General features: G+C 37.3%; 1 protein-coding gene across 2 annotated transcripts in view; it reads right to left on the bottom strand.

Annotated features, from left to right (window-relative positions):
* Nucleotides 1-683: 683 nt before the first annotated feature.
* The window catches only part of prex2 (phosphatidylinositol-3,4,5-trisphosphate-dependent Rac exchange factor 2), a 224,903-nt gene continuing 212,563 nt past the window's right edge, over nt 684-13,023 (bottom strand). For both annotated transcript variants that reach the window (XM_049485814.1, XM_022685605.2), the window contains 2 exons: nt 6,565-6,632; nt 684-4,154 (listed from right to left, as the gene is read on the bottom strand). In XM_049485814.1, the coding sequence (XP_049341771.1) occupies nt 4,109-4,154; nt 6,565-6,632 (114 nt within the window). In that variant the 3' untranslated portion in view covers nt 684-4,108. The remainder of the gene's footprint in view (nt 4,155-6,564; nt 6,633-13,023) is intronic.

The following is a 13,023-nucleotide window of genomic DNA, read 5'->3' as shown; positions in this document are numbered from 1 at the left end:
GTCCTTTGGAATCACATTTAGTGTATCAATCTATCTATAAAAATTCTAAATGTTTTATTAATGGATTTTCCTAAACGGTTACATTTGAATTTGAAAAGTTCTAGAGGTAAAGCCTGAAGTGTAATATTTGTCTCAGACAAATAAATCTGCTGTCCACCATTGGCTAATGGCCATACACTGCAGGTACTATGAACCAATGAAAAATTATATATTCTAATTCTTGCCTCAGATTATATTATTCAGATCAAATACTTCGGAATAGTTTGGATTAAGAAAATCAATATTTGACATAAACAAACAAAAAAAAATCTGAATCTGTTCTGTTCCAGTTTTTTTGTCAATAATGTGTCCATTTAATCACATAATTGACTGGTGCTCATTAAGAAGAAGTGCTTGGTGAGCATTTGCTGCCCCAATCCAGCGTTTACCGGATGTGGTGAAGAGGTTCATTCACACCTAAGATCAAAACAGCATGGCTCAACATCCCACCAGACATCTTCCATCGAATTGCTACACTTTGTGAGGCAAGATGTGGTCCAACACAAGACTGGTTCCTGTCCCACGACTTCTGTCACATCAGTGTAGATACTGTAGATAGCTAGGTGGCGGGGTAGGTAGGTAGGTTGGTAGGTAGATAGATGGACCCCATCTATGGTTTTACAAGAGCCACTCTTAAAACAATAGACATACTTCCAAAACTTTTATTTAATAGTAACCGATAACTACAATTTGACATAGTACACAATTCATAATACAGAATACTTCAACTTCAACAGGGAGATTCACCCAAAATGTGACATGTTTATGATATATATCATATTGAGTCAGTTTAATCATAATAAATTAGTGCTGTTTCCATTAAAACAACGCTGCTGTTAGTATTCCTGTACAGTACGAATGGTTTAACACTTCTGACACTGTGATTAAACACAAAGGATAAGACACGACGTAGAGGCACTGTACTGTAATAAACTGTCTCGACCGCTGAGTTTTATTAATAAACGACATTTACAGGCACGAAGACAGCTGGTACAACTCTTTTTCTGCTCCCTTCATTTGCATAGTAATCACTCGATTTACTCTGTTGTGCTAAGCAACATTAAGACATAACATCATATAGAATTACTCCTGAGTACTGAATATTTAAGCCGATTCATAATTCATAAGCGCTACATACGTGAGGCCTGTTTAGAACAGTAACACTGATGGCATCGTATTTTATTATAGACACACATTTTTCCAGCACATTATCATCCATTCACTGAGAGCGTACTGTATTTAGCTTAATGCAGGAATGAGTTAATCAGCTCTATTCAACATTTAAACACTTCTAGACGAGCTAGAGAAAACGATTACACTATACAGACTTACTTTCAGAACATAACATATGACTGTAGAAGGCAAGGCTATAAAGGCTATATAGTAAGGCTATAAAGGCTTTAAACCTGTTCATATTCTTATTTATATACTTTTCATGTACAACAACATATCATGTACAAAAAAGAAAGAAAAATCTACAGAAACTCATAAAAACTTACTTTTTTGTTTTACATTAAAAAGGGGAATTTAAAATTGTACACATGAAAAAAAAACACAATGCACTGAACTGACTTGATCCACTCTTTTCCACATGAATAACATATATAACCACACACATTTAACGCTATAGTACGAAATCGTGTGCACGGACTGATCCGTAACAACATGGAAACCCTTTTTGGCGCTATATAAAACCATTCAGGCACCCCATAAAACATGTGCTCTCTATCTGGTTCTGTTGAGAAGAACCATTTAACTATGCAAACACACATTTACGCATTCAAGTGCTATTTTGAGTTGCCACAGTTTCTATCATTATCAATCATGGAAACCTTTAAGAAGCCCATTCTAAGGCTGTATGTGGGAATCAGGTGTGAATATGTAGAAATTATAAGATTTTTTTACTTAATTTAAGGTATTGTAATATGGTATTTTTGGCCATATTAGCTGCATTCCAAAGCTTAGGCTTCAGCCAAGTTGGGCTACAATTCTTGGCCTCTAAATCATAGAAGGACCTTTTTTGTATACAGCTGAGAAATGCAGCTGACATAAGAGTGTTTTGGAGGATGCAAACTATTCTCTGTACATGTGCAACGTGAAGATAAAAAAGAAGAAGATAGCAGACAATGTATTTATTTTTGTAAAGAAATTAAAATTAAGGTCACTATGTGTTGTTTGCAAGTGATCGTATGCATTATGGCTGCCTTACGTATCCCATGTCCTTTTGGAGCATTGGAGCATGCTACCTAGACTGCTGCCTAGGCTTTGGAATGCAGGTACAATGTGTTATTAAATACAATGTGTAATTAGTTTACACTATTTGTCCTCTAGCACTTTTCTTCAACTCGTTTTGCCATGCCAGATCAGTCTGTGACATTTCTGAATTCAAATGACGCAAATTAAGTACACTGTAAACCCAGAAATTGTTTGAACTCAAATAAATTAAGTCTGTTTTACATAAAATTAGAGATTTCTAAACAATAGTATGTTGCCATTAACAGCTTCTTTTCCATTGGCTTCTGTCACAATTGATTTGCATACTGGGTGTGTCCAACAGTTTCTGACAAACACTCACCATCAGTGTGTAGTGATTCACCCGGGGCTTCCTTAGGTAAACTTGTAGATCATATATTATAATTAAATACTTGGTCTCTGTGTTGTGGGCTGTAGAACAAGCATCATTTACTGAGCTGCAGTAACTCTGTGTTCTCACTGTGCTCTCAGTACTTTTAATACTTTACTGTTTTATTTCATCTACTTTTCTATGAGTATTTAAAAAAATAGTTGAATGAAACCAGAAAGAAGACTAAAAAGAAGTTCAGGAAAATATTCATTTTAAATGTATATGTATTTGTTAAGTTCACTGTACTTAAAAATTATATTACATGAACTTAAAATTGATTAGGTAATCAGTTACAACAAAAGTTTTGAGTTTAGTCAACTTATCGGGTTTTACGGTGCAGTCTTACAGTATAACAAAAATAAAAAAGTTAAATCAACGTCTCCTTTAGTTGTAATAACTTGATGTTCTAAGTTATGCTAACTTAAGTTTTCTTAACCCATTACTTAACATTTTTATGGCAACCGGTTTCCTCAAATTTTTAAAGTAAATTCAACTTATCCGGGTTTACAGTGTAGACAATCCTAAGTTGAAGCTTTTTAATCAACCTAATTGTTATATACAGGTCTATTAATCTATATTCTGCTGTTTTCAACTTTGCTTGTGTGGTAGAAAGGCGCCTGTTCTGTGTGTGTGACATTATGGTCATAGTCTACTCAGGCTGGACTCAGAGCAGCAGCCATATTCATTTGAGTAAAGTTGAGCTCTGCTGAACGGCAAGGCTGCGTCCAATGCAACGCAACCAAGCCTTAAAATGAATATATTGCATTGAGGATTAAGTGCTAGTGGACACGTACTGTTAGCCTGTTAGCCTAGACTAATTTCTTAACCTTCTTCAACAAACTCTGTGTGTGGTGTGGCTAAAAGACAGTGGTGGTCCATACACTTTTTTTTTTTTTACATTTGACACTAATATATAAAAAACTACTGTATAAAATGCACATATTTTACTGAATAGACATAGAAAATAAAACTCTTGAAGTGCTTAAAACATCTAAAGGAAAATATACGGGTATTTCTCATTTCTCTTATATGAAATATATGAACACACACATGAATCAAGTAAATGAAATGCATTATTCTGTTCACTGTAGTCTGACGGACTGTGAGGTTCTGACAGCAGCCTAGAGACAGAGACGACCTGTTTCTTTTGAGTTTCAGTCCAAAATGAGATGCACATTTGTAATAAGTGAATACAAAGCAACAAAGCAACAACATCAACAACAAAACAGAAATGAGAATAAAACACAGGCTTTATGAAGCTATAATGAGAACAATGTAAAATTCAATATATATATACACTAAAAACTCTTTCGCACTGAAACATGGCACGGCAGGTCCTGCGAACTGTGAGAGTGGGTGGACTTCCAGACGGTCCCCTTAGGAGGTGTGTGTGTGTGTGTGTGTGTGTGTATGTGTTTGTGTGTAAATTATTCAGGTTGATCGGGTTCATGGGTCTCCATCCGGGGGTGGAGGCTGGCACAGTTTATACAATCTGAAAGTACAAAAAAAAAATAGTAAATTCAGTTTAGAGCATAAAGTCAATATTTAAACCCTATAAACAAAATGGACATTAAAAGGAGTTCATCTGTATTGTGCTGAAGTATCTCTACTATCTCTACTGTCCAGGAGAGGCTCTCTACAAGATTTTGAAGTATTGTTGTGAGACTCTGATAAATATCGCTAACACTTTATAATAACCTTCTTTAATATACCATTAACTAATCATTAATAACTGTTATTTTTCACATTTTTAGAAACTAAAAAGTTGCTATCACATTTGTAAATACTAGCGAACATATTGGAAACATAAACTGCAATTGATAAACATTTGCCCGGTTTAAAATTGGTATTTACTAGCAATTTATTAATGTTCAAATTCTGATAAGCTATTGATTTGCTAACATGTTTAATATGACTATCCATGCTGATAAATAAATGTCATGTGTGAGCATGGGTTAATATTCAAATTCTGATTAACTAATGCTTTGTTTGCATCTACTGATCATTAGCTAAAAATATTTTAATGAAAATTATTATAAAGTGTTACCTAAATATCTAAACTACACCTGGCAACAGGTCTATGTTTTTCTGATTCAAATAATCCTTAAAACTTTTTTACACGGACTAAACTAGAAAGCTGTGTGTGTGAGAGAATCTGTTTCAGCAATGGATTATAAGTTGTAACTGTAAGTAGGTAAATGCATTTATAATAAGGGGTGTCCACAAACATTACGACATATCTTATATGTCTCATACAGTGTCCCTTATATTTCTGCGTCCATCTCCGAGTGTGCATCTACAACTGCTGGAATTTGGTTGCAAGCCCTGAGACTGCAGTGTTGTCTAATGCACCCACTGCAAGAATTGGGAGAAGAAAAAGAAGCGTAGCAAGCAGGCTTTTGTTCCTACCAGGCTAAAAGCTAACCTCAAGAGACCTTGACAACAAACTGGACAACCTAGGGAGCTGATCGAGGCACAGCTGCAGTTTCCTTCCCCCTAACTCAGCTATTCAGCTCAACATGCTCATGATAGCATGTTTTTTTACTGTACCTGCGCTTACATTTTCAACTAAACTAAACTCACCTGGTACACTGCCCACATTTTAAGTGATATTACATCAAAGGACCATGCAACAACATGAGATACTGCCACTGGTGTACTGACATGTTATAGCACAAACATCAAGTGCTTTACTGTTATTATACCACTGCTCTGTTATCTCTGTCCGTTTTTATATTTTAAGTTAAGGTGGACATAATATGCTTCAATAGATAGATACCCCACTGCAAAAATTATCTTCCGAATACGACCTTTATAGTCATAATAGTTAAGGAACAATTTAGTGTATTCATGATTATAAGCAAAAGCCAAAATATTATAGGCAAAACTACAGGTTATATTAAGATATTCCAGGGTGGGTCAGAGTGCCATTATCTTGCTATACCGGCACTTCTAGAACAAATCTTAGCCAATCACTTTGCAGGGTAAGAACTAAATGTGCTATTATTTTTGCTATCTATATTTTAGTCTTGTACCAGTGTTCTACCATGGTTCCAAAGGAACTTAATGTTGTTGCAGTGTGTACTTGTACTCAGATGGAATATCAATAAAAGCCTCTTGACTTGATTTACATTGCATTTAGAAAAATATCTCAATCGTTTTAGGCATGTATTCACCTAAACAGTTTTAAGTGCCATCAAGACATCCCTAATGTTCTCTGAGATGTTATTCCAGAGTTTTTAAGTCTTCCCTCAAGTGAGGACTTCATGATCCCGGCAGTTTGCAGAGAGCCACAGCTGATAACTCTTAATTTGCAATTAGTCCTGATTTATTGTCAGTTTTTAAATCAAACGTTCCAGGTTTGTTCACTGGGTGCAGGCTGACGAGCAGCCCAGGTTTCACACTGACTCTACTGTAACAGCTGTCTTCAGCACAGGGTGGGCGAGCCCTTAGTCACTGTAATGTGAAAATATGCATTTCTGTTTCGTTTTACAAAACCCCAGCTTCTTAGGAGGCGTTCTGCTGCATACTATTCTCTCTCACTCTCCTACTGTCAAATACAACACCCTAGCACCAAGTTCTCCCAGAAACAGGCCTGCAAGCATCCGCAGAATAATGTGACGGCTGTCGAAACGTACAGTGTAAAAACACTGCTTACTCCTCAGCTAGAGGAAATGTGCTTTTCTAGAATCTTCAGGGTTTGATTAAACCAGTGTGTATTTAATCCTATTAACTATTAATGACTAGCTCTGCTCTTTCTTCTTGTATTACTTTGATGGTAGTTTGATGGAGCTCTGGAGCTTTAGAAATTAATACATATGGAAGTTCTTATGGAACATATCTTCATAGCTGTGTGTGTACATGTATGTTTGTGTGTGTGTGTGTGTGTGTGTTCTGGGTACCTTGGCACTGAAGATGGGGTGCGGTCTCTCACACCAAGGTTTTTAGCAGAGTTCTGCACTCTGGCCCCCTGAAAGAAGACAGAAGAAGACAAAGACACAGGTCTGTCAGAGCAGCCATGAATACAGCTATACTTTAAATAAGCACCATATAAGCAGCATATATACAGTATATATGCTGACATTTCAAAGGTCATTATTCTGGAATTAGTTACTGTGTCCCATGATTTTTGCCATCAATTTGCCATGAGCACGCTGGCCAGTTATTAGAAGTTAACATTTTGCAACATATGCAGGTGTGGGAATACCAATGCAATGTAAATGAAAACTTTACATTTTGCTATCCCATTACATTTGTCGCGTGTGTATATAGGACAATATGGCAATGCAAATCTTCTATTCTATTACTATTAATTATTAATATTAATCACATCACAATATTAATGTTTTAATGTACATCATCATGGGTTCCTGAAGTACTAGATCATTGAACACCTGCACAAATCCACAAATCATTCAAAATAAAAAAATGAGGCCAATTACAGAAATCCTGTCCATTATAACATCTTATTTAATTATTCATGTTATTTGATTTCTCACAAAGCTTATAAAAACTAAATTTAATATGACCCACTAAACATGTCCATGACCAGCTCATATACTGTAATTTCTTCTGAAATTAAAGGTATTCAAATAAAAGTTTGTCCTGCTGTCCAGGGGAGACATTGTTCCAGATTTGTCATTGTCCTCAAACTTCTGGATACTTTGTAGCTACTTTACATTTTGGCATTGCAGCCCATTCTAAACTGGACTGGATTCTCAGTCCAATTGAAACACTTTTTGTAAGGACCAGAAGGAAAGCTGTGAAACTGAAGCAGCACTTGAGCAGGGATCAGAGACAGTAGGCGGATTACACAGATTTTCCCTGTGAAAAGTAAGAACCACTGCTTTCAAAAGAGTGTCAACATAAAGCTAAGCCTGGATTATCTGCTCAGAATTAGATTAGAGACAAATGGGAGGATGAATCTAATTGTGCTTTCATTAAACACTGCAGCCAGCAGCGGGATCACAATTGCAGATCCCTTTTCTGTGGAAGTCTGCCGCCAACGGCTGGATCAAAACATGCGCTACTGTTTCATGACTCAGTGTTAAGAGCAATGTGTGTTGGTCATAGCTGTTGTTTTTTAATTGGAACCCTTTCAAAGCAGAAAGAAGCATGAACAAGCAATTTGCACAGATGCTGTGATCTCATAACTCAGATGAAAAGAAAAAGCACTGCCAAAACCTTGAACTCATGACTTTATGTGCTTCATATATAACTCTCTGGAGTCCAGGAGCACTGGCCTGATCAGAGTGGTTTGATGGACTTGTTTTTGGTTGTAAATTACTATATAAAACACAAATGCCCATAGAATTCCTGATCATTATATACAGAATAACTTTGTGGTCCCAAACTGAATGATTACACTTCAGGACAGTTTTTAGGTAATACCATTTTTAGGTAAACTTATTTTCTATTCTTAAATATAGAAAATATGAAGATTTCTCCTTTACAACATCCAGAGAATTTGACCATATCTCACTACAGAACCCACCAGGGGCTTGCACAGTCTCTCGTCATTTTAAGAATTGACTACTGCAACTCCTTTCTCGCTACTCTTCCTTTGCGAGGCATCAGGCTCCTGCAACTGATTCAGAATTCAGCAGCACGACTCGTCTTTAATCTTCTGAAGTTCAGCCATGTAACACCTCTGTTGCGTTCCCTTCACTGGCTTTCTGTCATCAACTACATCAGATTCAAAACCCAGACTCTGGCCTACAAAGCCAAAAGTAGACCAGACCCTCCATCCTTGATGGTCAATAATCAAAAGCAAGATCTGTAGTAAGAGCTTTTCTAGCTCAGCTTGACCCACCATCATCCAAGACCCATGGAAGGCAGTAAACCAGACTTGTCTTTGTCCTTGCACTAATGTGGTGAAATGAACTTTCACTGAGTTTCCACACAGCAATGTTGTGATTGTACATTGAAGAATAGATATAGGTATTGTAAAAGCATTGTGTTGTGTCCATCTTTATCATGAGGAAATATACAAATTAATCATTTACACACATATTTAATTTTCTGATACAAAAACCCTTAAAAGAGTCTCAACAGCCACACAAACCTGTTGATAACTGCATATAGAGAGGAAATAAAAATGTACATTCCACACGCAGCTATTTATATTACTACCTAAATCCATAATTTGATCAAATAGCAGATCTCCAAGGGGTAACACACAGGTTCCTTTAAATCCAGGCAGGTGGAGCTCCATCATGTCAGAAAGACGAGTGCCCACCTGCACTCTGACGCAGAGGGAATGAAAACGTAAATCTTTGCCGTTTTCCAGACATTAGCAGTTTCCGCAAATAGCACACAATTTGCCTGAGCATGGCAGGTCAGTTGGGGGCTTCGCAGGTGGAGAATCAGCAGGGGGAAAATGAAGTGCTGCTAAAGCACAGCTGCAGGAACACAGCTGTGAGAGGGAGTGCGACGCAAGCATGGTGCAATAAAGGCAAAAATCAGTCATCCTTTGCATATAGAAATGCACACGCTTAAATGTATACCCTGTCAGGTCATGGAAGCGTGTAATAAATAAGTAATAAATATGTTACACATGCATTATGTTCATTAAAGCATTGATTCATATATATACAGTATATAGGTTTAATAACATTGCATTTTCATTTTATGCAGAACGTGTATAAGTGACTTATATATGTAAATTGGCCTGTATGTATTCTTTGCAGTTGCAGTGGAAAGCTTATATACACTAATTATGGACATGAATCTAATGGCTATATTCAGTTTTCAATAATAATTATTGAAGTATTTCACAGTTTCTTTTTTCTGGGGAAGCATGACTGAAATCAACACACTGTCACAACTGTACAGACGTTTACTTATTTTATTAATTCAGTGGTACTAAATTGTCTGAAGCAGGATCTTTTAAGTTCATGTTAGTGATCATGATTGACTCTAGCTGGAAGCTTGTCTGTGGTTCATGAGAAGGTTTGTTTGAGAGGTCTTTGGATAGACCAACACACAGTCCAATGGGAAGTCCAATGGGAAACCTGTCAACTGTAGATCTACACCATGCCACGAAAGTCACTTGAAATGATTTCTAAGCAACATTAAATTCTTAACCATCACATAAAAAAGTCAAATGTCAATTCTACTGTATTATGACCACTTTGCCTGGGTCTCAAACTGTCAAACTGTCTTTCTCATTTTATTGTGAATGGTCAGAAACCCAAGAACCTGCCCATAGTAGAGTCAGTTTTACATCACCACCTGAGCCAAAGAACCCTACTTCAAAATCAACAACTTCACGCTTAACTAAAGTCTGCAGCGGTATCATTAGTGGTTTGTTGGGAGTAGTAAACATGAGACAATCATCCCCAAGAACATAGGACCAACTATTAAGCTTGGTGGTGGTAGTTACTAAATGAAAGCGTTAGATTTCCCTTAGTCTGGGGAGAACTGACCAGGCAGTCAGGCAGTGCATTAGGGTGGGCAGGTATAAGCAGGCCCTTTATGTGCTGTTCAGTTCCCTTATCGTGTCTGAGGATAACATCAGCAATTACACACAGAGCAGCAGGCCCATCCACCCATCCATCCATCCATCCATCTGTCCGTCCAAATAACCACCAATACAACCAGACACACTGACAGAATGTCCAACCACCTTGTCAGGTGTTTAAAGCACCTCTATACAGCAGTGCAGTGAGGGATATCTCAGCATAAAGCAAAAGAGATAAGAAACAGAACAGACTGAATGGAGAGAATGGATTTCAACAAACAGTTTCTGAAAGTACAGACTGTTTCTGCTTTACTACCAACTCTGAAAAAATACAAAAATACAAAAAATACATGGGATTTCAAAAAGGCAAATATTTCTTCTTTCACTCAATTTGATTGACATATCCAATTAGTAAGCTATTGTACATTATTAAATAATCATATATGGTATGTATTTTCTCTGATATAAAAAAATCCACTTCACGAGTCATTCTGGAATATGTTGGGTTGGCCAATTACATATAAAATTTTTGTGCTGGAAATTCATTTTATCACATTTTGAACCCACATCCATAAAAAGCCTTCATTAGACACTCAATCCTCCCTCTCTACTTTTTTAACATCTACAAATTACAGACACAAAGGAACATTCTCCTCACACCAGCTGCTCCTGGATTACCCGACTTAATTGTCCTTAACAAAAGTACCGTACTAATTCATTTTCATAACTCAGCTCTGAACAAAGTTCACCCTTTTATGAGAAGTGCTCAGAAACTGAAACTACTGCAGCACTATCAGTCACCGCTGGACGTTTCGGACGGATGAAACTTTCCCACAGCTGTTTGAGGTGCTGAACATTTGGTGAATGAATAAACAGCCAGCCAGAGGGAGCTGTAGAGACGCTCATTTATATCCACATTAATCTGACGTCTGAGGGGACCGGTGGGGGCAGAGGCTCGTCTCCCCAGGCGCCGTAGACGGCTGCATACTTCATTAAACTGCCAACTGCAACAAATCGAGCTATCACGGGCTGCTGAGGGTACCAGCATGAACCTGCAGCCTCCCAATCAACCGTGCTCAACTTCTTTTAACCTAAAGATAGACATATGTAAATGATATAGGCGGGAACAAGGCCTTTGACCTGTGCCAATTTTCAGATAAGGTAAGGTACCAATCTTAAATGAGCAGTTCAGGACTCATCATGTTTAAATGTACATCATTTCAGCTACAATAAAATATCATATTAGTCAACAGTGAAAAAAGTTTTTTTAAAGTATTTCTAATCTATTCATAAACGTATGATGGTTTTTCTAAGCACATTACACTCCATATATATACACTTTATATGTCCAAATGCTTGTGGACTCCCATTTAAATTAATTCATTCATCTACTTTAAGTTGCACTTAAAGTACTTAAACTGCTGACACAGGTGGACAAATGTACACACACATACACAGCTTGTCTAGTCCCTAAGAAAAGAGGAATTGCCAATAAAAGAGAACACATATCTCCTGAGTATTGAGCTGAGCTGTGGAGCAGTTTCAGAACTGTGCTCTCTGGAATGATGGTGTTCCATCCAATACTTGCTGCTGATCATTTAACCTAATGAACTACTAGTGCAAAATAGGGTAGAACTGTAAAAATAGTGTTATAGGCATCAGCAAGCCTGAGAGTGTGTACATAGATAGGGGTGTGTCCATGGTGTGGCCAGAATTGTCGGAATGAAAAAGTGTCACAGAGTCTTCAGTTTGCTGTGCTGAGAGGAGTTGAACAGTCTTATGGCCTGAGGGACAAAAGACTTTCGGAGTCTGTTTGTGGAGCAGGACTGGGACAGCAGTCTGCCGCTGAATGAGCTCCTGTGCAGAGGGTGGTGAACATTGTCCCAACTGTCCCAGTTGTCCCAATCCTTAGGTCCATACAGTACGTCTCTGAGTGACTAATTTTTAATCATGACAATGCAAAACTGAATAGTTAGAGGAGAATTATCTCTCCTCAGCCTATATGTGTTTTTTTATTTTTGAGCCTGGATAATTATGAGTTATGCAAGCTTGTGCACCCCAAGCCTAAACGACTTCAAAAGAAAGGAGACATTAATGTTTGTCCTACCTCCATTCAAAGTACTTTTATTCACCTTGCTAAATTTTACTATTAATTACTGGAATCATTTTGGCTTTTGTGGTGGGCATGAATGCATAAACTCTTAGTTTATCTTGGACAGTAGTGAACAGAAGAAGTTTTCTGGGTGCTCCAAGGGTTGTTTTAAGGCAGTAAACATTTGATTTTGAGGTAAAGTTCATTAGGCCATAAAGGCTAAATCAGTTTTAATAAAAATGAATTATATGGATTTATGCCCATCTCAGCCACCCATGTGGATATGGAACAGGATATTAAACACTGTGGTCTGAAGGTGACATGCCTGGGCTTCACTGCAGTGTCAAACATTTCTAATTTCATATGAATTTGGCATCCTGGGTCGGTATACTAAAATACAGTATATGAATCAGTTTAAAATTAATAGTAATTTAGCCTAAATCTAATTTTCATAATGTCCTCCATATGCCAAATGTAGTTGATCAGTGAAAACATGATTAGAGTCAGAAGTTTAGCTCTTTTTTCAAAATTTTGTACTGAAGCTTAGAGGCTTTTGTAACTAATGAGTAATTAAAGCTTATTTACACCAATTAGCTTCATGCAGTATGACTAAATAATCACGCGCCTCAAACAGGCAATACATAAATACATACATAATCACACATTAACAAGCACAGGAAAGTTAGGCATGCCGTCTGCACCAAAGTCAGTGTTGCACATCAGCTACATTCATCAAAAGCAACTGTCGATACCCAAATCTTTTCTTGTCTGATTGAATGCATCTGAGGTAAGGGTGGGTGCTGGTGC

Source organism: Astyanax mexicanus, chromosome 1 (genome assembly GCF_023375975.1).
Source record: "Astyanax mexicanus isolate ESR-SI-001 chromosome 1, AstMex3_surface, whole genome shotgun sequence".
NCBI classification, from domain to species: domain Eukaryota; kingdom Metazoa; phylum Chordata; class Actinopteri; order Characiformes; family Acestrorhamphidae; genus Astyanax; species Astyanax mexicanus.
The sequence above is the reverse complement of the archived record's forward strand: the minus strand, read 5'-3'. Positions and strand labels throughout refer to the sequence as shown.